Source organism: Tachysurus vachellii, chromosome 12 (genome assembly GCF_030014155.1).
Source record: "Tachysurus vachellii isolate PV-2020 chromosome 12, HZAU_Pvac_v1, whole genome shotgun sequence".
Taxonomy (NCBI): domain Eukaryota; kingdom Metazoa; phylum Chordata; class Actinopteri; order Siluriformes; family Bagridae; genus Tachysurus; species Tachysurus vachellii.
Window position 1 is genome coordinate 5,360,813 of NC_083471.1, and position 25,832 is coordinate 5,386,644.

Consider the following 25,832-nt stretch of genomic DNA (forward strand, 5'->3'; position numbering starts at 1 on the left):
GTCACGTCACTCACTTAAGAATGGCTCCTAGGTGAAACCGTAGAAAAGCCTTCACTGTACCTTCAGGTGTTTGAGTCCTGATGATGAAACATCAATCCGTGGTAACTGACAGCGACACTAACCAATCACAGGCATCTATGAGGTTACGTATACAGAAGAGATCGGGATATCACTCTCCATGGAGTGTGTTACAACTGCAGAAGGTTGGTTGGTTGGAATCATGTGTTAGGTTTCAACCTCTGCATTTGGTAAAAGTTGTTTGATAAGGAAAATCTAGCTGGCTGGAAACGTCGGGCTGAGGAACCGTCAATCCTCAAGATGTATTATACAAAGCCTCTCCCTGGGGAGGACAACAATACAATACAAAGTCCTGACATGATCGTGTAGAAGTGTGCCAGCTGCACAGTGATGTGCCAACCAAACCACAGCGAGTTATTTCAATAAGCTGCTTACATGAGGTTTTTACTAGCGACACCAATAATATTGTATGTTTAAGACGCAAGCTTTTGTCATTAGATGCAGATTTCACATATTCTTGTTCTCTGTTGTTTGTAACACGTAGTTTGTAAAGCACCTTTTTTTTTTTTCAGGGGAATTACGAGACTCGCAAGAGCTTCAATTGACTGACCATATGGATCCCTCACGTGACATATGATTATATAATCCAGAATAATCCTCGTCTACACACAGGTCTGCTTTTCATAAGATTCTGGCTTAAGATTTCTGCTCCTCTGGCTGTATCCCTAGCCAGGTGGTCTCGGGGGTAAAAAGAAAAATGAATGGGTGGGGTGTTTGTCCAGTCTCTTAAAAAAAAAAAAAAAAAAAAAAAAAAAAAAACAGTATAATCCATCCTGCAGTTCTAAACTTGAACATCTTTAATTTTGTTCATTTTTAAGCAGGAAGCATAATCATCTCTGCCATCCTTCATCTGATTTTTGGATCTAACAAAAATATTTCTTATGCCCCTTTTCCACCAAAAAGAACCGGGTGCTGGTTCAGAGCTAGTGCTGGTGCTGGATCAAAGTTGGTTCCACTGCCGAACCTCCTAAGAACCGGTTTGCCTTTCCACCGGCTAGAGAGCCGTCACAGAGCCGAGTCTGATGTCACTGTATACGTGTCACGTGTCCCAGCAACTTTAGCGCAGCAGCGACAAACACAAACACAACAATGGCGGATGTTGCTTTACTGTTAATGCTCATGGCTTTGTGAACCTACATTAACACCCAAACGTGGCGAAGCCAACGTGTACGTGCAGCTCCATGTAATCTGTATAAACGGAGGTTGTTATCGAGAAAGTGCATAACGTTATTTTATCATTAACACAGAAAAAAGTTAGCCTTAGCATGTAGCTACCTACTATCATGTGTGCTGATAATGGATCATATTGCGGTAAAGTAAATGTGTATTAAACATTAGTATACTTAAGGTACATTATCAAATACGCTAACAGTAGCCCCGCCCACAGCCCCTGACACAAACGGTGCTTAAGTCTAGACCAGCAACGTTTTGGTGCTACTTAAGAACCACTTTTCCTGGTTCAGAGTCGGTGCTTTGGGTGTCGAAAAAGAAAGAACTGGTTCTAAATTAGGCTTCGAACCAGCACTCAAACTGAAAAGGGGCATTAATGTCCTCGGTTCCTGGAACCATATCACATGCAGATGTTTGCTATTCCAAAGGCAGACACCTGGATAGGATTGGGTCCTGATTGGTGCAACAGAAAATCAATCAGCATGTCAGCTGAGGTATGCCGAAGAAGGCGGATCGCTCTTTCCTCTGAGTGTGAGATATTACAGCACGGGCAGTACTTTGGAACAACGTGGTACTTGGCTTCAAGTGTTTCAGAGGAAGCATGCAAGGTGGGAACTGAAAAAATAACCACTAAACTTTGGACAGCAGTATCCCAAGGTAGACAAGTTATGCATCCTCCTACGCCGAAGCAGTCCCTTCATATTCCTCAGATGAATATACCAGATTCTGTGCTACAATCACAGGTAGGATTGCAATCTAGGGATTCCTAAATGATAGCTTTGTTTTTTTAAATACAATTTCATTCCATAAAAATATAAAAAGTTATTAAGACTGGAAAAGAAGCCAGAGAGAAACTTTTCAACATTCTCTCAGCATCTGCCATGAAACCACTCTCAGATTTTCTCCCCCTCCTAATCACACACATGGGTTTCTTTCAAAGCCTCCCTCTGTGATCTGGCGGAGGACGAACAAAAAAAAAAAAAGCTGCAGCAGCTGCTCTAAAAGAGGGCTTTTAGAGGGAGTGCAGTTTAGGCCTGTAATCTCATTGCTGCTATTACAGCGAGCACACTGCACTCCACACTTCCACAAAGTTACCCAGAGATCAATATGAGGCGCCGATGTCTAATCCCGTAGTACAGCCAACCCAAACTCAAGCAGCGAGTTGAGACAGATTTGCAGGTCAATGAAGTCAGTTCTACTTACTGGACCTGTTCGTTTGTTTCTTAGCCGAGTGCTAACAGCTGACATCTTTAACTTCTGACCATGACCTGCACGGTCAGTGCACACAGTTCTGATCAACATCCTAGCCAACTGAGCATTGACTACTTGAGCCACCGCTGTCAAAACCTAGATACTGGTGCACTAGGTCACAGACTTATGATACCATTAGTCAAAAACTCTTGAATTATAGCACAATTTGTTTTAAATGCATAAAACAAACAGGAAAAAAAAGCGCTAGTTTAAGTATTTCAGGAAGATGTAGGGCTTCACTACGGTGGCCGGGAAGTGCAAAACAAATTAACAAAACCGAAAACACATTAACAAAACCGAAAACACATTAACAAAACCGAAAACACATTAACAAAACCGAAAACACATTAACAAAACCCAAACCAAATTAACAAAACCCAAACCAAATTAACAAAACCCAAACCAAATTAACAAAACCCAAACCAAATTAACAAATCAGAAAACACATTAACAAATTCGAAAACACAACGACAAGTCAGACAACACAGAAACGGTAGTGTATCGTTTTTGAATGGAAACTTACCGATCATTGGACAAGACACCTGTCACTCAAGATATACAGGTATGGAATCTTATGTGTAATGTGTAAAGTTCTCCGTTTAAATAAAGTTCTCCGTTCAAGAAAATAACAGAATTAATCCACAGTAATCCATTCCATCCATCCATTCCAACTTTTCCCTGTGGCAGACTGTTGAACTTCATGTATACTTTGAGTGACAGGTGTCTTGTCCAATCACAAACTATACCAACCGCTTCCGGGTTGTCTGAAATGTCGTTGTGTTTTCTGATTTGTTAATGTGTTTTCAGATTTGTTAATTTGTTTCATGCACCGATTCAGACAACCCGGAAGCGGTAGGTATAGTTTGTGAATGGAAACTTACCGATCATTGGACAAGACGACTGTCATTAAAGATATAAAGGTGAATGAAAGGTGTCTCGTCCGATGATGGTAAGTTTCCATTAACAAATTATACCAACCGCTTCTGGGTTGTCTGACTTATTAATGTGTTTTCGGTTTTGTTAATTTGGTTTGGGTTTTGTTAATGTGTTTTCGGTTTTGTTAATTTGTTTTGGGTTTTGTTAATGTGTTTTGGGTTTTGTTAATGTGTTTTGGGTTTTGTTAATTTGGTTTGGGTTTTGTTAATTTGTTTTGCACTTCCCGGCCACCGTACTTCACCCATCGTTTGAAGACAACCAGTGACTCTGCTGTTGGGAAGTTCATTCCACCACCTCAGTGCCAGAACAGAAAAGGATCTTGACGTATATCTACTTCGGTTTCGAGCGGTGCTAGTAGATCTGTGGGAGCGAGGTGCAGGTCCTTTTTTGGCTTTGTAGGCAAGCATCAGTGTTTTGAATCTGATGTGTGCAGCTACCGGATGCCAGTGGAGGGAGTGCAGCAGTGGGGTGGTGTGGGAGAACTTAGGCAGGTTGAAAACAAGTCACGCAGCTGCATTTTGAATTATTTGCAGAGTAGTAGATCTGCAAGCAGAGTGTTGCAGTGGTTCAGTCTTGAAAAGGTAAAGTTCAAACCCTTTACTGTCATATGCACAGTGAGGAAAACAGGTTTCCCTGCACAATGAAATTCAAGAGACCGAACAAGCACCTGAGCAGCCTGTGTGGATCAAAATGGCCAAATTCTTATGATGTTGTTAAGAAGAAACCGACATGAGCGTGTCACCTTTAGCAGCAAGGGAGGAAAAGGACAGCTGAGTTCCATGGGTACCCTTAGACAATGCTACCCTTCTATAATTCATACACTAGATGCTAAAGTGCACGGTGAAGCTACGTTCTCAATAGTGAGCTATAACGATGCTCACGAACATCAATATTTGAAGTGATTCACATCTCGTTCTCGAGTTCACTCCGATTTTATTTCTAAAGAAAGAATTATGAATCATTTCCTGGTTCCATGAACTACCGCATGGCAAGATGGAATTTCTGGTGATTATGGTGTAGTATCCAGAAGTTTTTTTAATAGCATAAATAATAGTTGATGAGCAAGATGGTAGTTGAAGGTCATACTGATTCCTTCTTATCTCTGTGACTCGATACGACAGAATTAACTTAACGCGATTACCAATTAACCTCAGTCTCGTCCATCTGGTCGTATCTGTTCTGCATTTTTTTTTTTTTTTGCAAAAATAAATAAATAAATAAATAAATGTTTGCCTGAGGCTAGAGATCTAAGCTCACTGTATTACTACATGACATTGTTTCTACATCAGTTGATGTGCTAACTGTGTGCCCAGAGGGAAACAGACGGCATTTTGAACGTGATGAATTCTACAGCTCCGGAGATTCAGCGTCCCTGCTGGAGGCATAAATAAGCGTCCATGTGGCAATAACGCTATTCAGCAAAGCAGATAAATAGGGGTAGAACTGGGATAATAGTTCTATGAGAAATAACACAAATGAGAACTTTAGTAGGATTTTGCATCTAAAGATGTTAAAAGCAAAACAAAGAGAGAGGCAGATAAATATGTGTAGAGCAGTGATAAAAGTGTAAAAGGTGTTCTCCATCTACACATAAGGAATAGCAATCAGGTTTCTTTGTTGGCTCCTAAACAAAACAAAAGAGCCATTTAACCATGTTTTTACATGTGCAGTTCCAGGGACTTTAGCCTAAAGCACTGCTGCATCAGTCTCTTGAGATGACCTGGAGACTAAACCCCACTGCATTGCAATCAGAAGGTATTTAAATGCCACTGAAAGTAATGCAGGAAAACATGATGAAAGTGACTGCTTACAGTATAAACAGTTTCATTAGAAATACTGAATTTCCATGTGGAAATTGTTCTATTCAGATGCTAACAGACAGGTGAGTGTTTAAGGCCCTGATGAGGAGACGCATCAGGCTTAAAGACGATATCTGATGTGCCAATAGCTTCGAGTCAGGCGGCTGTTGATTCCGAAACTCCCCAGAGCAAGGTCCATTGACTATTGAAAGTGCAATCAAATCTGAGAGAGGCGGCACGAGCGGGACAGAGGGGAACCGAATAACAGCCGCTGCGAAAGCCGAAAAAGGGTATCGACTGATTATTGTTCTTTCTACAATGTGCAGGAAAGAGTTCCATCAATCAGTGAAACTGGGTAGTGTACGAGTAAGCACGGTTAGCCTCTCAGTGACCTTATTTCCTGCCATCACCTCCTGTCAGTTACAACTTTGTCATGTACTTTAGGGGATTTGACAGCAGTCGTTGGCGCGTCAAACCTCACGGTTAAACAAGTGGAGAAAATAATCCGACTAAAATAAAATAAAACAGAATAAAATTGATTTTGGCTGATGAGAATAAATTCTCCTCTAATACAACCTGGAACGTGGCTCGGTTCATGATGACGTGCAACGCTGCAAGACCGTCCGCGGAGACGCAGCTCTGTTTGGTGATCCAACCACCACCATGCTTCAATAGAGCAAAGCATGGGGTTCTTGGGATCGTAGACATTTGTTTTGTCTGAGGCGTAGTAACAGAGATCGTTACTGTGCAGTTCATTGCTTATTGGTCTTTGTGGAACTGTTGCTTGCGAGAGTCAGCTCTTTTCCTGAACATTCCTGATCATACTGTATATAGTTAGTCTGGGAAGAAGCTGTGAATTTGCTCATGGTGCACAGAGCTAATTAGCTGTGATTCTATGAGCAGATTGTGGACATGAGGGGCATTTAATGACGTGCTACATCTCTGTAGCTTTATCCGTTATCCGATAATGTTGTTTCAGAGAACTTAGGACACTTCTCCACCTTCACCATGATCGCTATTTGTCGCCCAACCCACCAAGGCAACGTGTTTTAAAATCAGAATGTTTTCGTAACTCATTTTTGTCAGGTTGTGTGTTTAAATGTCCCCTCACTGTATTGCTTTTTTAAATCTTTTTTGAATTCTATTATTTTCCCTCTTTTAATCATCGGTGATCGGTTCTCATAATGTATAGCGCTCTGAAGGACTATTTAAATGAATGAAAGGTACTAAATAATATATATATATATAATATGTAATATTTTTACACAGTATATTACTGTTATTGTTGTTGTGTTTCTATGTCAGCAACACATGAAACAAATCAGAAAGAAAAAAAAAAATGCTTCCTTTAGAGAGACGTTCACTTATTTATAAGTGAAAACACACTAACAGCTTAAATCGTTCACGTGGCACTAAAAACCGACACGGCGTATAAACCACAAACAGATTTAAACGGTAAATTATTGCCCTGTACTTAAAGGCCACGTAGACTCAAAAGACTCGGAGGATTTCTGCCTGTCCACACGAAGCTAGCAGCGTATAATTTAACAGCGTTACAGATGACTTAAGAGGTTGGATTTTATTAATCACTGTAATGCATCTCCTCATTAATAGCAAGCAGGGGTGATTAGTGAACAGCGCTAATCTCTTCAACAGGAAGCGTACGAGTCTTTGCTAGCTGAAATGTGTGACCTGGGGAGGGAAAGCAGGCCCTAAGGCCGTAGGATCTAATGAAGCTCTGAGTCTCTTGAGCTGCACCGTGATCTTCTATCATTTGTGAACAGTGACTGCAGGGGGAAAAAAAACCAACAATGGTATTCGATATAAAATGGAAGAAGCAATCCATGAAGATAAGGCATATCTATTCAACCTTTTTGAGACTATAGACACTCAAAAATACATTACGTCCTGGCTAACAGTTATTCACCATCGCATCCTGCGCACGCTCTGAATGAAGCCACGCCACAGGTCCATTTCCATAATGCATGGCATAATGTTCTCAAATAGGCCAATTATTTCTCACAATAAGAAAGCCACTTTCCAAAATGCAATAGAGGCCATCTCTCTCTCTCTCTCTCTCTCTCTCTCTCAGTTTTCCATCATGTAAGAGAGGCGACATTGTTGTCAGTCCGTGGGGAGGAGGCTACAGCTCATTACAGGCTAATCCCACCGCTCGCGACCTCACACTGCAACCGCACGCGTTACTGCAGCTTCGTCCTTGCTCAGGATATTTCCTCAGAACATGTTTTTCTGCAAACACATAAAACCTTCGCCGCCCCGATGGCCAAGAACACATTAGCCGTTTTTCCACCCCATTCACCAACTCTGAATAGAGAGCCTCTAAAGGGCACGCTGCTTTATCCATGCTGCTTTTATTCTGGTAATACACAGCTGTTTAAAGCTCTCCTCAAAGCACCAAGCTTTAATGTGCACTGATACCTAACCTTTCTGTTCCGTGTTTCATCCTCATCTCGTTTAATAGCGACGTAAACAATATTTATATAAAAAAAAGTAATAAATAAATAAATAAATAAAACCTGATATGTCTGGAAATACTTTTACTGACATGTAGAGCTGGAATTTGGAGTTGGACGTAATCATGACAAACAACCTTACTGACTTATTTACTGTTGTAAAATAACATGAACTGTTACCATGGCAACATGTTTCTACATGCTTACGTGTTAATTACGTATTAATTAGGACGAGCCCATTCATTAAGTTGGCCTGAAGACTTAACGAAGATGTGCATTTACTTTTAGTCATCCAGTTGTGCAGAGCCTGGCAACTACCTGGCAACTACTTGCAATATCATAGCAACCACCTAGCAATACCCTAGCAACCGAGGGGAAAAGCATGCCAACATTTTAACGCTTTAATTTTTGAACGTGCTTTAATCTTATAAGATGTTTCAACAATTTTATTATTTTTTTAGCGAGAGAGCAACGTTCCAAAGTGTACATTTTACCCCACAGAGAAGACATTGGGGTGCGTTTAGTTTTAGACAGACAGTCGTGCAGATCAACCCATGGGAGCTACAGACCTACAAAAGCATGGTCATTATGGGGTACATCTGCAGAAAGAGACAGAGATTTGTAGAGAGAGGCAGCAGGTGTGATCAGGAATCTAGACAATGTCTGATTTCTATTGTCTCACTGATGCACAAAGGCGTTTCCTAGCAAACACGAGAGCCAATCACGGCTGATTGTTCGGCTCGGCTGGAGCGGGGCATCTCCGTCATGCTGGGTCGTCGGGGCAAAGGTTACCTGCAGTCAAACAGCGTGATGGACATCGTCCGTTGTGATCGAGAAAGACTCGATCAGCATGTTGTGATTACTCCTGTGTCGTTGAAGTCACTGGTCGTTCAGAGTTGGAAGCTTACATGAGGTGAAAATGTAAAGTTAAGAAGAATGAATTGTATTTTGATGCTTTCAGAAAAAAAGACAAAAGCATACGGAATGCAATCTCTCTCCAAGCAACAGCAGGGAGGAGGAAATCCGTTTAAAAACGGGAAGTGAAGTCTTAGTCTTTTCAGATTCTTCAGTTTTAAGCTCAAGAGAAGATTCCCAACAAGCTAAGAAAAGAAATTTTTGTAGATGTTTTAAATTCCTTTCCTCTCTCATCTCTGCCCTCGTGTCTTCACAGCCCAATCAATGTTACTCCACTGCCCATGGTTATTTTTTATCTGTCAATTCAGTGACGGAGATGTCACAGCGAATGTTAAGATCGACAATGACAGATTTTTTTTCCCCTTCAATCGTTGCTATTATTAATTTTCTAAAATAATGATTCAGGAGGGATTTTTTTCAGCGCCACGTGTCCGTTTCTGTGGAGTTCTGTCTGATCTTCAGACGTTTCTGTTTCATTGTGGTCAGATGCTGTTTGATCACGATCGCTGCCATACTGCTATCAGATACATGTCTAGTGGACGTGCAGCAGCAACAGCAGCAGCATGAGGGCTTTGTGAAGTTAAAGAGGTCTCGGTTATTTGCGGGGAGGGAGTGGGTGGATGTGAGCTCGGTGTTCTCCAGTGCTAATGAGCAATGCCTCACTGGGAACATGTTAAGCACCATTTCAGCTCGATCGCAGCGGGGCCGACGTTACACTCCCATTACCTACGGCTTTGTTCTCCTGCTTCTGCCATTGGAGTAGTGATGCCAGCAGTGTGTGTGTGTGCGTGCGTGCGCGTGCATGTGTCTGTGTAAAAGGGAAGACTGTGTGTTGAAGCTGTGTTCTGTCTATTTGTATAAATGATGTAGAATTTGGAAAGCGAAACAGGATTACTTAATAAATAAATAAATAAACAAACAAACAAATAAATAAATAAATAAAGTTAAATAATACAAACCAGTATATTGGTCATTTTTATTTTATTTCATCTTTTCCTTCATAATAAATAAATAAATAGATAAATAAATAAATTCTTTCTTACACATAATTTCGAGAAATATTCTACTCATCAGAAGCATTATTTATTTAGTCTTATAACTGTTATTATTTCGACTTTATAATATTATTAATATGCCACTTCCTTAATTACATTTTTTTTTATTCTTCTTATTGCTATTATTTTTTTTTTATTTTCCATTTAATTCATATATAAAATATCATTTCATTACAATTATTATTGCTTTATGCCTCCTTGAGCTGATTTCACGAGCGTTTAACCCTGTCTATTTTAAACGCCACGATCTATGGAACTCTTCTATGCATCAAGTTAGAAAGGTGTGTGTTCATTTTTAGTCACGACCAAAGAGATGAATACAGTGTCGTGATTTGCAAATCAAACACGATCCTTTTTTAAAAACGGCCTTTCGCTGGAACAGGATTTGAGATTTTCTCTCTCCCGTCTGACCGACAGCAGTCTGCGCACGCGTGTCGCTCTCGCCAGTGAACGAGCGCACCTATCTGTAAAATTCTCCAAGAGCTGCATCTCATGAAATATTCAGCCGTGTATTAAGGATGGAGCCGAGGGCCAGAATACTAACGCAGACCCGCTGCTGCTGAGATCCTCTCATCCTTTCTTTAAAAAAAAAAAAAAAAATGAATAAAATTTAAAATACATTTAAAATATTAAAATTAAATAAATAACATTTTAAAATGTCTACAAAAATAATAAAATAAAATAAATAAAATAATTAATAAATATATTTTTTTTTAAAGGAAGAAAATAAATAAATAAACGGCTTATATAATAATGCAAATATAATATAGCGCGGGCCTAGACTGTATGATTGTTTCAGATTTTGCATGAATAACTGTGCTGCAGAGTCAAACCTTCAGGCGCAGACCTGTATGATTCATTAAAAACAGGATCATTTGTGACCCAGGACCGAGAAGGCAGAGCCGACAACGCAGCGTTGTCGTTATTAAAGGATAAAGAAATGATACACATGCAAGGGAAGAGAGAGTTACAGACATATGTAACGAGTGGGAGGGACGTCATGTGAGCTCTTTCCTGTCAATCACAGGGAGATTAGCCAATCACTGGTGTCCTGTATGAGAAAGAGGGCTGAAAGCTCTAAACACATTTATATTTTATTAACCAGCCTGAGCATGTGCTGTACAGCTGCACTATGGAGGTGTACGATTACTTTTCTCTCTTTCCATTAGTCACGTTCTGTCCTTCCATCACTTGGGTTCTCCTTCCCTCGTCACGGCCTTTCCCTCCATTGTTCGCTTTCTCTCCCTCCGTTGCTTACTATTTCTTCTTGCACCACTTGCTTTCTCTCTCTGTCTCTCTCCTACGCTCACTTTCTCTCCTTCCATCTCTCATTTTCTCTTTCCCTCCAGCATTCGCTTTCTCTCTCCTCATTTCACTCTCTCTCTTTGCACCGCACATATTCTAACTCATTTGTCTCTCTTTGTCTTTCTCTCCTTCATTCTGTCAGCGTCTCGATGCATCTGTCTATCTGTTTCCATCTGTGTGTCTGTCTCTGCGTGTCTGTCTATAAATCTTTTTGCATCTCGCTAAATCTCTTTTTATCACTTTATCTCTCTCTTGCTTTCTCTCTCTCTGTCTGTCAGCTGCTCTTCTCCTCTTTGCTCTGAAAGCCAGTGCCAGGCTTCAGGTCTCTGATTGTACACATCGACACTCACAGAGCTAATGAGTGACCATTAGGAAGTGAGGTCCTGTCTGGACTGTGTGTGTGTGTGTGTGTGTGTGTGTGTGTGTGTGTGTGTGTGTGTGACAGCTCCCCACCATTAGGAGCAGGGCTGCTTCATAGCCGCCTAATGAAAGTCTATTCAACGTGCATGATGGAAGTCAGCAGGAAGTAGACGAATCAGCGTTCGAGTGTCAACCTTATTGTGTGAGTGTTACTGTCTGAGTTTACGGTCTGAACACATGTCCAATGCATCTCTTTATTCTTTAGACAGAGAAAGCAGAAGAGCGAGAGAGATAACACTCTGTAAGAGTGAGCAGCATCTTCCACTCCCGGATAGTTTCGTTTAAGCCGAGCACGTCATAAAAATCAGCAGGCAGTGCAAAGCGGTGTTTCTGCATTGAAACAGGACAAGACAATTCTCTTTGCCAGACTGTCATAAGCCCAAACACTCTAACTGGTGAACTACTTCAGGCTAGAGGAGCTGCATTGACTAAACGCAACGTCCAACATCGAACATAGAAATAAATTAGCAACCCAAAACATAAGCTCATTCTCAACATTGGAGATATAATGAATGGGCTAAAATTCCAGGGAACGACTTTCCTGCCAAGAAGAAATGAAGGCTGAATTATAATTCTGCACCAAAGTGCATTTGCATGGCAAATCAAATAAGGAAATAGTGGGGAAAACATGGCACGCAGAGACACAAACTGCTTCTGAAATTGTGTACACAGTAGCTACTGCATTCAAATTCAGCACCTACTGCATTTGATTCAGAATCAAATGCATTCGATTCAGTAGCTGCTGAATTCAATTCAGCGGTTACTACACTCAATTTTGCACCAACTCCATTCAACTCAGTGTCTAATGCATTCGATTCAGTAGCCACTCCATTCGATTCAGATCCTACTGCATTCGAATTCAGCATCTAAATCACTCGATTCGGAATCTACTGCATTCGATTCAGTACCACTGCTCAGCCAGTGATACTGTGTATTGAATGAATACATGCACCACGTTGGCATTGCCATATGAGCTACGTCGTCATAAAACCCACAAATCTTTCTTTTAAACATTCAACAAATTAACAGTTTACTCAGGTGTTTTACTCTGGAAAAAAGTTTTAATACCGGTAACACAGAGCTCTTCTGTGCCAGTCCCATTGCATTATGGGATAACATAGTGTGTGCTGGCTCCATACTGCAGAATCTCAGAGGAAGCAGAAAATCGTCTACGGTGTTTCTCACCCTTTGTTTTATAAACAGTGAAAATCCGGACACACTGCTGCTTTTTGCTCTTCACCTACGGTACAGTAAAGCAGTAGGGGTATCTGGAAAGCTAAACTCCTAGCATGTAGCTAATCTCTGTGAGATGTTAGCAGGTGTAAAGCTGAGGGTCATGTTCTCAAACACCTCAATATAACTAACAGAATAACAATAATGGAAACTTATAACAGCACGGTGTTCGCATGGTCCGTCCTGACTCTGGGGCATGCAGCATGTAAGGACACAAAAGAATACAGGGCAGGGTTGCCAGGTCTTAGCACACTGTCCACACCGACTCCATTTCAATCACCGCATCAAAAGACTTCAAGCTATCTCGGAGAGTCTACCGTGTCCCTTGGTGCATCCCAAATGGCATAATTATGCACTATTCCACCCCACTGTGAAGTATAAATAGTATTTACAATTTACAGGCGTAGTGTACTTAAATGTTCCCAGATAGTGCAGTTATTCGTCCGAAGGGGGAAAAATAAACAAACTGTGGAATGTTGGCCACCTCATGCACTCGAAATTCGCAGCCTAGGAAATGTAAGGGGGCGGGGCTACCCGGAGGTGAGAAAGGAGGAGTATGGATTTGAGACTGGATTTTAATCAAGAACATTCTGGTGAGCAAAATGTCTTACAAACATCTTTTAAGTAAGCCCACGTTGGGTGGTTTATTTTCAACGATTGTAAAATTCACTGTATTCTGCTAAAAGTGGCTTTAGATGTCGCTTTACGTGCATCTGATGTTGTCATTTGCCATCGACTGGAAAATTCTGCAGCAGAATGTCTTAAAGTCAGATTGAAAGTGCTGCTGTGTTCAGTTCCATCTGAAGTGACTAGAAGAGTCGTGCGTGTGTGTGTGTGTGAGTGTGTGTATGTGTGTGTGTGTGTGTGTGCGGGTGTAGGTGTATAAGCAGCTCACCGTGTTCCATCTGCCTTCCAGCTGACCTTGTAGCCATTCTGCTCCAACAGATGAATGTTGCGCCTATCCATGGACACAGGCTGAGCTCCAGGGAAGCCAGTCCTGACACACACACACACACACACACACACACACACACACAGACACACTCTTTCTTTATTATATTTCCATTCCTTTTTTACCAAACACATTAACAGTTTCTTAAGGCTGAGCTGTATATGTTCCTCACGTCATTTTTTCTTCTCTTTTCATATCTGGCTGCAGATCTCAAGTCAGCTAATCATTTTGCAGCAGCCAATTTGTAGCGTCTCAGAAGACATTCAATTAAATGAAAGTATTAGATGCAGATTCTATTACATAACTGATTTGCTAGTGATGAAACGCTGCCCCTGAACCGACCCTTAAAACGTTTTTTTTCCCCAAAAAAATACTACCTCTAATTTCTACCTCTAACCGAGTCTCAATACTGCTCTTATTTCCACCAGGAGAAAGTGTTTAACTGTTATTGCATGCGCTTTGAGTAATTTTTTATTTTTATTTTTTTTACACTGCTCCGTTAGCTCACGAAAAGCGGACACCTGACCGAGGCACGGTTAGTTCGGGACTCCCGGAAAGTATCCGCTCACGAGTTTGAGGCGGTGGAGAAATATTTGTCCCTATTGTTCACCTCTCTAAATTAATCAAGAAGAACTCGGGAGACAGATGGGAGACGAGCCGTTCTTATTCCACAAAAGAGCTGTCATTTCTTAAGCCTCCACTAAAACTTTTAGACAGATCGCAAGGCGTTTCTGTGGGACGCAATGAGAAAGGGAGCTATTTGTGGTTGTACAGTGCGTGGCACTGAACTTCACACTGATGCAAGGCTGCCACAACCCCATCAGGCCCTATAGAGACATGACAGGGAGGCTTTTCCTGTTTAAAATGTGTCACTTAGGAGAGAAATCTGAATGTAAAACAAGGTGGGTCTGATGGGCAGCTTTACACACAGCTATTATCCCGTATGATTTGTGTCTCATGCTTTTTTTTGTTTTTGCAAGTTCACAGGAAGTCCGTTCTTGTGTCCGACTATTAACATTAACGGCATCTTCGTTCAACACCATCAACCTTTATATTGTTCCAAATGATCTGAAATCTACTTTTCTAAGTTAAATAACTGATGATTATTTTCTTAACAGACTAATTATTAGCTTTAGATCAGAGACCCTGAGAATGTGCTGTTACTACGGAAGCGATAACGTATTAGAACGACTTCAGCGTCGCTGTTCTCTGTTCTAACAGTAACTAGAATAAGGTGACTGATATTTGACTGAGCTCTGCATTTCCACTCCGACAACAAATGGCTACAAATTTGAAAAGCAGGGATTATAAATCTCTATTTTTATGCTTTTAAAGTATTATTGATAAGGGTATGTGTGGACGACGTGTGGAATATCCGTATGGTACAATTATTTATGACTCTGATGTCTAATTCATTTGTATGTGTTTAATTTGGCTTGTGTTTTTGGTATTAATGGTGTAATTATCTGTGCAAGCAAGTTGTGTTTGCCGTTTCTCCTCAGACAAAAGTTTGGATGTGAAGACTCACTTTTCCCACTCGGAGAACTCCTGACATTTCCGCTGAACCTGACCCAGTTTGGGCTGAGTGGTCAACTGAGTCACTCCTTTCACAGAGACGCCTTCCAGAAACACAGCGCCCTGAAAGAGAGAGAGAGAAGGATAAGAAAGAGAGAGAGAGAGAGAGAGAGAGAGAGAGAGAAGGATGAGAGAGAGAGAGAGAGAGAGAGAGAGAGAGAGACGGATGAGAGTGAGAGAGAGAGAGAGACGGTTGAGAGAGAGAGAAGTATAAGAAGGAGAGAGAAGGATAAGAAAGAGAGAGAGAGAGAGAGAGAGAGAGATAGACAGAGAGAGAGAGAGAAGGATAAGAAAGAGAGAGAGAGAGAGAGAAGGATGAGCGAGAGAGAGAGAGAAGTATAAAAAGGAGAGAGAAGGATAAGAGAGAGAGAGAGAGAGAGAGAAGGATGAGAGAGAGAGAGAGAGAGAGAGAGAGAGAGAGAGAGAGAGAGAGAAGGATGAGAGAAAAATGTGAGAGAGAGAGAAAGAGAGAGAGAGAAAGAGAGAGCGAGAGAGAGGAGAGAAAGTGGAAAGAGAAATAGGGGAAGAGAAGAAGAAAGGGGGGGAATAGAGAGAGAGGGAGGGAGAGAGAGAGAGAGAGAGAGGGAGGGGAGGTGAGAATGGGGAGAGTGAATGAGAGAGAGTAAGAGGAGAACGAGAATAGAAAAAGAGAGGAGGTGAAAAGTTAGAGAGAAGAAGGATGTGAGAGAGAGAGAGAGAGAGAGAGAGAGAGAGAGTTAGAGGGGAGAGAGAGAGAGAGAGAGAGAGAGGTGAGGGGGGGGGGGTTGTAACACTGTCAAGTGGAGCAAATAAAAGACTATAAACACGTCACAGTCTCGGTCCTGATCATTTCCAGCTTTAGTCTGAAATACCATCTTTTGTGAGCTTGATTTTTTTAACAGCTTAAAAATTTCAATTAAGCTCCAAATTTTATTTCCTTGGTTTATTAAAAAATAAAAAATAATAATAATATTCTCAATAAAAAAATTCTATACAGCATGCCATGACCTGGGGATGATCCCTTTCGTCTGAAAAACTGCAAATGATGAGGAGGATAATCCCTTTATCTGTGTGAAAAACCGAGGCGAAGAGCTTCACTATCAAAGCAAAACATATGCACAAGCAACCAGTGCACGGGGTTTAGATCGTAACCACCTCCAGCTCTCTCCTGAAAGCAGAAGAGATGCTTTAAAAGAAAAAAAAAACCTCAAATTCGGTGTTGTTTAAAAGTTAAACTTAAGGCTTGCTTTGTTTTTCTATACCTTATAGCTGATTTCATCAGGAGGAAAAATAAAGAGAAAATAAACTACTCGTTCTTGACCTGTCAATCACAGCGACACTAGCCAATCATAGGCGTCTGTGAGCTTGTGTATGCGGAAGAGGGCAAACCGAACTCTACAGCTTCTCCACAGATGTTTCATCGACTCCAGTAAATGTAAACTAACCAAAAAAAAAAAGAAAGGAGGAAAGAAAGAAAGAAATCTTAAACCAGATCAGAGCCAGGAGCCACGTGGCTGTCACAACCTCCTACACACCATGCTGACATGCCACTTTAACTTCTCCAAGTGCTTGTGCCAAGCAGGGAGAGGAAATGACTCGCGCTAATCAGCAGCTAAGAAGTCCCTGTGGATGAGAAAAATAATAAAATAACCTGAGTCATGCTTGATTGGCTTTCTGAAGCCATCGACAGCCAGGGATATACGGTGTCGTGATTTCGATGCGGGAACTGAGGGGAACATCCTCGCTAATTTAACTCCTTCTAACGAGACGGCTACAGGAAGCTGCTGCAATTATCTCACATGGTGAAGCCTTCGTTACAGTACTGAGGAACTGGGTGGGAATAAAAACCCTCGCTTGTTTCTTGAGATCAGGGCATCAAGACGAGTCAAGAAAGGAAAGGAAAGCGGTTTAGAAAGCGGTTTGGAAAGTGGAGCTTTAAAGCAGCTGGACTTCCAGGTATGGTAGAAAAATCCTGTCATGTTCTAGAGTGGATATAAAAAAGTCTACACGCCCTGTACAGCGTTCAGATTTATATAATAATCTGGTTAATCTGTTTTTGCATCATACGCACTGTGTGTGTTCTCACTCCAGCGCTCTCTCTCTCCTGTGATTGGCTGCTGGGCGTCACCGTGCGACTCAACTTCCTGTGAGGCTCGTCAGGACGACTCAACGACATCGTATGTACGAGTGTCGTACTTACAAACAGGACTAGATCCAGTTATAAATGAGCCCTCAGTTCCTACCTGCTCGCTCTACCCACTTTATAAAGATAAAAACCATCAAAACCCAGAGACGAGACTCAGACGCAATTCAGTCGTAAATAAACATAAAAAAAAGTCCCACCAGTTTTAGTTTTTCTCTCTTCTTCTTGCTCGGATTGGAGCCTGACGAGCTCGGTCCGGAGTCCTGACCGATCACGTTGCCGTCGTCGTCGACGTCGTCGTTGCCGTCTTCGAAGCACCAATCGGGAAGCTCTGGGGCAGCAGGAGTGTCGTCTTCGTCGCCGTAGTGACGGAAAAGTTCTTTCAGGTAGTCTTCTTTGTAGATGCCAGGCGCACGAGCGTGAGCAAATGCAGCCGTCGCGGCTTCGATGCTACAAAGAGAAAACGGAGAGATGTTTAGTTACCTGCGAGTGCCTGATACACATGAACCAGGTTTTATGATTTTTAAAGTTTTAATTATGAACCATAACACACACGGGTACGTGTTAACCCTCGATCAAAAGACCATGATGTACTGCTGTGTGGCAAAATAATAATACACAAAATTCCCACTCTTGTGTAATAAAATATGTAATAAAGCAAATACAGGGATATATTTTACATGTTAGACACTGGCACAAACAGTGAGGTAAACATTACGGTTATGTTCGTGTTACTTTTACATTCCAACTCTGTACATTTCTAAATTATTGCTGGGATTTGATCTGTCTTTATTAAGTGACATTTCTTAGGTTTCCCTCGTTGTCTTTAAAACCTTCCGTGCAGTTATTTATTTATTTTTTTAGATTTCCACAAATATCAATCGATCTCAGATTTCAACTGAATCTTCTGGAATATTCGTGCCCTGGATTTCCAACCCCACATCCGGTCGATCACCACACCTAAAAGTGTGAAAGATGTGACGTGTAGAAAACAAACAGATCTGCCAAGTTATGGCAGCAAATCCGATTTGTCTCACTTCGACCTGTGGATGTGAACACAAGCCTGTAAGATTCCCATCAAGCGGTGACCTTCTCCGTGCCACTCGCAATCCTACATTCATCAGCCTCTCACGGGCGGCGATGAATAATTCAGGATGTGCCGCGAAGGCCTTGGAGAATCTCCCCATTACCTCTTCCTCTACAGAGAGCAGCGCTTCCGTGTGACTGATTTTAAGAATACGCATTACATCTACAGCACCTCGTGCTGTGAAGTGTCTATCAACTAGCGCAAAAATATACAGAACTGATTTGAGGAATTGATTTTCAACAGGAAAATCCTGACCTTCATGTCCTGCACCGGTCATCCTGTATAAAGCTGCCAAGCAAAGCAGTGACCTTAGGTGACTTTTACATCATTTATTATAATGCTTAATCTTGCTTTTGCTTATATTTAAGAATTCTACTTTTCTTGCTTTATGTAGGTTTTATCTGCTCGGATCCTCTGCAATGAACAGATTTCTTCCACAGGTTTGTTTGTGATATCTATATTCTCCTTTACAAACCTTAGAGATTTATGACGTAGCGAAACAGGTATTTTCTGTTTCCACACGAGGAAGACGCAACCATAGTCTCGTCCATATTCGCGTTCGCCTGAAAACATGGAAACCCGAGAGCCGCTTCACAGGCGTCGAGCATTTTAAAACGAACGGCCGCGTCGTCCTGAGCATTTTCGCCGATGATGCGATATAGCGAGGACGGAGAGGACGTATGAATCTTTTAGCGTTTCTATTTTAGACCTGTTTATGAATTTATGGCCGAATGACGCAAGTAAACAAGCACAACCTACACACACACACACACACACCACCTCTCACCTCCAGTCCATTTTCTCCACCAGGTAGCTGCAGATCAAAAAGCCTGTCCGGTTAAAGCCGTGAGTGCAGTGGACACCTGTAAGGGGGGGGATGGAAAGAGACAGAACACACAGAGTGATACACGGCTCATCGTCTCTCATCCATACATCCATCATTTTCTTTGTCTGTCCGTTTGCTTTCCGTATCAACTGGTGTGTGTGTGAGGTTTCTGCTTAATCAATCACAACCCTCAAGACTGCCTGGTGTGATGGATGTAGTGTGTTCAGTTCAGGCTGTGTGTGTTACACTGAATTCTGTTGATCAAAGTCTACACTGGCTGCCACACTCTAGGGCACCCCTTCAGTCCTCGATGGCTGCACTGTAATCCGTTTTCCTTTTCCTCGTTCTCTTCATCCCCCACCGCTTTACATGACTCGCTAACAAAGCCTTTCCCTTTCGCTTTCACACTCTCAAACGTGACCTCCGTGTCTTTGTCTCTACAGCTCGGGCTCATTCATTCACACCTCATCTCTCTCTCTCTCTCTCTCGTTAATTCCCTCTCTACTCGCTCACCCTCTCAGTCGCTGATGGAGTTCCTGCCCTCTGAGGGAAATGCACACATTCTCACCTATTCATTAGGAAAGCAAAGCTCGAGCTTCCTGCCCCGTAGTACTGTCACATTAAAAGCTTGTCGCGCAAAATGTTTGAACTGTTGCATCTCTAACTATTTTTCTCCGCAATAATTGTTACCCTGACATGAAAGGATGTTCGTGCATAATATTTACTACACCCTAAACGACCGACTGCCTACTAATCTAACATTAAGAATGAAATCTAATTAAATCGGTCCGTATAGCTAACGTTAGTTCTATGTTATTAACTAGTACTCTGTCTCTCCTGTCAATCACAAAGACTCTAGTGTGTTACGTTGCCCTGTGATGCAGCAGGAGCGTGAACATTTACGTGATGTTTTCCCGGCACGTTTGATTTCTGACTGTGTTTAAACTCCATCTACAGAGTGTGCAGGAGAACATTAATGGAGAAAAATTATGAATAAATGCATCAAAGGTCTTGGGACTTTCTTTTAGCCTGGAGAGAAAAAAAAAAAACTGATGGATCGCTTGATTAAGGGCAAAGAGCAAGCGCAAAGTTTAATGCCTAATTTAACAGGGTAGGTGGAGGAATCTTTAATAAACGTAACTAATGTCAGCAGACATTAAAAATAGCGCTAACCCGGTCTTCTGTTTAACGACTCGTTGGATGCACAGTCACGTGCTCTGAACAGTGAAGCAATGAAAGTTCGTGACCTAAATGGGACTGGATTAACGTTGGCGTCTTCATCCAGAACAGTGTTGCATGCATCCCTTCTCGCCTGTTCGCTGAACAACCCCCTCCACCTTGTTAGAGTGACAGATAGTGTCGTCTGGTTCTCAGGTCCTCAGAGATGGGGTTTCGGCCCTTATCATGCCCCTCTCATCCTGCTGATCGTTGCTCCCCTTCCCTGAGCCCCAGGGAGGTCGTTTCCAAGGCAGCATCAATAAGCCTCTCACCGCAGCTATGACAATAAAATTCATGGATTCCTGCTACTGGGAGATATGCATTGAAGATTTGTCTGAACCTCAAGAGCGCCTCTTACAGGACATATGACAGAACTACACAGCAAGGAACAATCAGATAGGGCGTGGAAACAATACAGTATACATTATAAAAAATATTATATAATATATTATAACCTGGGTCTTGTGGAGAAGCCCAGAATCTTTATTGATTATGTAGCACTAATCACTCGGGAGTTTAACTTTTTCTTAAATTTATCATCAGAAAATTATGGTTTCTATCTCGAAAACATCATGATATTGGTAGGGAACCAAAAAAAAAAAAAAAAAAAAAAAAAAAATCAATCTTGTCTTTCATTGTTCTTCTGGAAAGCAAGCGGAAATGATGGACATGGCCGTTGTGGTTCCCGACTACCTGACCATGTATTTATTAAAATACAAGAACAGCAACAGAAATGTTTGTTTTCTACCAACTAATATAGCGACTGCTGTATTAACTGCAACATATTCGAAAATAAAAAATGTAATTTTCAGATCATCGATGCCTAGAACTGCACACATAAGTGAAACATTTTATATATACAAAATTTTATTTGTTATTTATTTTTTAAAAACTAAAAGGGTTTCCAATTTATCTTCACCTAAACTGAGTGTCCATCAATACAAACCAAAATACTGAAGAAAAAAAAGGGGCAGAGCTTTAAAATATCACTTAACATCAACTGCTTATTAAAAATAAATAAAAAAAGGAAATGAACGTTTTGGTGTATTTTTCTATGTATTTATGGTTGTATAGAGTCTGTATGTGATCAGGTAAATCTTTTAAATTTGACCGTACAGAATGTATTATGTATTTTTCCCTGTCACCACTCACTCACAACACACAGTTTGTATCGGTGCATGATGTCACATGGACTGTTACACTTCTGCTGCATCGTCAAACAGCGTGCACTCCTGCTCGAGTAGATTGGTGATTCTGTTGCTCTCGGTTTGGGGTGTGAGATAAAACACCAGGGTAACAGCATAGTGATGAAGAAGAAGCTTTTCAATTCTTTCTTCACATATCCCAACTATTTGGAGTTTGGGATCAGAGCACAGGGTCAGACATGAGGGTTTAAGGGCCTTGCTCAAGGGCCCAACAGTGGCAACATGGCAGTGCTGGGGCTTGAACCCTGATCCTCTGCTCAACAACCCAGAGCTTGAGTCACCACTCGGTGATGAGTAACAATTAATAAAGACGTCCTTATTTAATCAAATCGAGTGTTAGTTGTGGTGATGATACGATGAAGTATTCTCTAAAGAGGTGATTCTCATTCTCACCACAAGGACAACCTGGAGATACTCTAGAGCCACTTAGAAACATAAAGATGGCTTTGGACTGAAATTGCCACAGTTTTGTATTCAAGCCTCCGTCAGTGAACAATTCAACAAAACAGACTCCATGTTGAATCTAGAAAGAATTTCCTGGTTACACAATCGCACTTTTTCTACTCAGTTATGAAGGGAAATGATTCATAATCACACTATCTGGTGTCAGATGAGGATAGGTTTCTTCTTCATCTCGTCTCAGAGGAGTTTTTCCCCCTCGTCGTCGTCACCTCTGGCTTTTGGAAAAGATATCAATTTTTCCCTGAATTTAAACATTTCTCCAAAGCTGCTTTATGACACTGCCCATGTGTACGATGTGTACAAATAGAATTTGATTAAAAAATTTTAAAAGGAGTCTCCAGCCTTAACCAAGTTTTCCACTATGGGAATATTTTATATCTGGGGGAAAAATAGGAGCGATAAATTGTAAAATAAAATAATAACAAAAATATATATACAGAATTAATAACACAAAACAATAATAAATAAATAAATAAATAAATAAATAAATAAATAAATAAATAATTTCCACAGAATTACTTTGGGAACAGAATGAATGTTAGTAAATAATGAATTCAGATTAAATAGTATTTAAAAAATATTATAACATATTATTAAAGCTATATATTCAGTAGCAGTAACTCAACTCCTGAGCCTGGATGTATTCCCTAAAACGATATATTACCGAATCCTAGACGAGGAATGAAAAAAAATTGCTAAGACTTAATATTCGAATACCTTCTCTGCAGAGTTATGAGTCATCGAATTAAACATGACCGCTACATCTTTCCGAATGCCTTCCGCTGGAATCATTTTCTCTACCTGTGTGGAAATTATAATCATCTCACTTCATGTCACTTCAATTATAAAAAAAAAAAAAACGATTCTTTATCAGAAAATATTACGCCTGATGCACAGATCTTAATTTAATGTGACTTCCTTAGCGTGAAATAGAGCTGGAAAGGGGTTTGGGGTATGGGGGGGGGGGAAGGGGGTGGATGATGTTTTATTCATCTTTCATTTATATCAGTACCTCAGATGAAAATATTTTTTAATAACTCTCAGGATGGAGGCTCAGCTTTCATGCTTCTCAGGCTAACAGGCAGCTAGGAGAGGTGGAGGAGCGGCGGATGAGTGGCTCGGACAGAGTAACGTCAATCAAACCCTTTCTTCAGAATACGGGCGCCACGCTCGGAGAGCTGGAAAACACGTTCGGCTTCTTTTTTTTTCTCCTCTCGCTTTTGTCGTTCAAGCTCTGTTTGGATGTTTAATATATGAGACTTGGCAGCAAACCGATCATTTTTAATATGTTCCTCTACATGTCCTGAGGCTATGAGAGGAAAAAGGATTTATGACGGTACGCTTGCTCCCTCTACTGGACGCAGAGACTTTTTTTCCTTTTAAGTGTGATTCTGTATATTTATAATCACACCCTCCAGTGTCACCCATATGAGGATGAGGTTCCCCTTTGAGTCTGGTCCCTCTCAAGGTTTCTTCCTTTACCGTCTAAGGGATTTTTTCCTCACCACAGTCACCTGGATCATTCACTCACGCAATCACACACTACGGACAACAAAAGTACCCGGAGGAAACCCCCGAGGCACGGGGAGAACATGCAAACTCCACACACACAAGGCGGAGGTGGGAATCGAACCCCCAACCCTGGAGGTCAGAGGCAAACGTGCTAACCACTAAGCCACCGTTCCCCCACACTGTGAACTAAATATATCTAATATTAATCTTGAATTTTGTATTCTATTAATCTTTATATTATTCTTTATATTAACCTTATAAAAACGTATATTTTGTTCTATGTTTATGTTCTGTAAAGCTGCTTTGAGGCAATGTCAATTGTAATAAGCGCTATACAAATAAATTGAAATTGAAATTCCATGTATAAAATAATAATAATAATAATAATAATAATAATAATAATAATAATGCGTTGACGCACGTATGCTAAGCTTAAACATTAATTTCTGGTGTGTATCAATTTTTATAGGATCCCTCGCTTCATATATACAATTAACAGGGCTAATTTATCAAACTAAATTAGGTTTGATAATTTAGAAACATTCCACCGGGTTTACAAAAGTTGTCTGAAAAAATCTGACGTGTTTTCACTCATCATTAAATCTTTATCGCTGGGACAAAGACAAACATCATATTGCAATGACATCAGGTAAAGTTACGCTCTGAATATTTCACACCTCGTCCAGTTCCAAACGTTATAATTACACTTTATCGTTTATAAGAATTTATAAAGAATGTATACAGAATTCTACCCATTAAAGAAGGTCAATCCAGGGTTCAGGAACGTACAGTGTGAAACATTGTGCAGTGTCTCATCGTCTCCTCTTTTCTTTCCTTTCCTTCACAAATTCGAATCTATTTGTTTAGCGCTTTTAACAATGGACGATATGTAAATTCAGGATATAAATTCTTTTAATTTGAAATGGATCCATAAAGAGCGAGCCAGAGACAACGGTGGCGATATATTAGAAATATAAATTAATATTAGAAATATCAGATTTGTGTTTAAAAATTAAATACAGACAAGCAACGTTTAAATGAATAGTGTGTTTGTGTTAGTTGAGAATTTTTATACAGATTTCAAACCTACACTAAGTCTCCTGGATTAGTAAATTAATTTGAATGCACAGCTGAAGTGAACGACTGGAAACGGAGGGAACGGGAGCCAAAGCCATACTGTGTGTTCGGAATAAGCCACTCTTAGCATTTAAGTCCAAATGCTGTAAGGTGCCACCTACTAAATGTCATTAAAAATCTAAAATAGAAACCTTTTGTGTGTGTGTGTGTGTGTGTGTGTGTGTGTGTGTGTGTGTGCGCGCGTGTGTGTGTATGTGTGTTGAAGGCTTGGGGTGATGGAAAATTCATTCTGTGTCCATTTGGTGTTGCACAAAAAGATATAGCAACAGTTAAAATGCTGAAGTAGAAAAGGCTTTAACTTGCCTATGAGCTCAGTAGGATTCTTCTGTATAAAGTGTTCACATATTCTGATGAACGTCTCTGTCGTCTCTGCAGTGGGACATTCCCCGTGGCTGCATTAAGAAAGAAAAAATGTGTTAGAGCATGTGACGTCTTATGTACGGTCTTTGCGGTGTATTTGGTGAAACAATTTTATCCTGTCAGGCTTCAGAGCTGAGCCGCATCTCGTCATGACATAAACAGGTAATTAGTGCCTGGCCTTTCTGGGGCACGACATGACGACGGCATGTTACACACAATTTCAAAAGTCTGAGTGGTGGGAATCATAGTCTACCGTTAGAAAACGTTATTATATTAACATTACTCTAAATAACTCAAAAACCAGCATTAGAAATAACCTTAAGTTTGAAGAGGTTGTGTTTTGTGAGTGGAACGCTCTAAGCAGACAAACGGTTATTGAGCACGTTTAATTCATTATCCTGCGTTCACAAACTTTTACGTTTATTAACAAAAAGCATACCCTTTACACTGCAGTTTGATGTATTTGATCCCGTCTTTTTCGATATCTGCTCGGTCGTAAAAGCGCGTCGTGTTCGTCAGATCGACCAGCAAGCCCATCTTCACCTGGGGACAAAACAGGAGGCATGTTTTTAAAGCTGTGTAACATCATCCTTTAATTGAAGTATGTAAGAGTGCATATCATCATAAGCAGCATCACATAAGTATAGAGTCCCTCACTATGTTCGTCGTCTCTTGAAAAATGCTACAGGACGTCCAGAGATGATTAGAAAAACGTGAGACACGAGGTTATACGGTTACAC

At 40.8% G+C, this 25,832-nt stretch overlaps 1 protein-coding gene across 1 annotated transcript in view; it reads right to left on the minus strand.

Annotated features, from left to right (window-relative positions):
• The window catches only part of rngtt (RNA guanylyltransferase and 5'-phosphatase), a 95,706-nt gene that overhangs the window by 66,943 nt on the left and 2,931 nt on the right, over window positions 1-25,832 (minus strand). Inside the window, exons 3-8 of the mRNA XM_060883171.1 lie at window positions 25,532-25,635; window positions 25,036-25,124; window positions 19,160-19,235; window positions 17,486-17,735; window positions 15,117-15,226; window positions 13,532-13,633 (exon numbers count right to left, since the gene is read on the minus strand). Coding sequence (XP_060739154.1) covers window positions 13,532-13,633; window positions 15,117-15,226; window positions 17,486-17,735; window positions 19,160-19,235; window positions 25,036-25,124; window positions 25,532-25,635 — 731 coding nt within the window. The remainder of the gene's footprint in view (window positions 1-13,531; window positions 13,634-15,116; window positions 15,227-17,485; window positions 17,736-19,159; window positions 19,236-25,035; window positions 25,125-25,531; window positions 25,636-25,832) is intronic.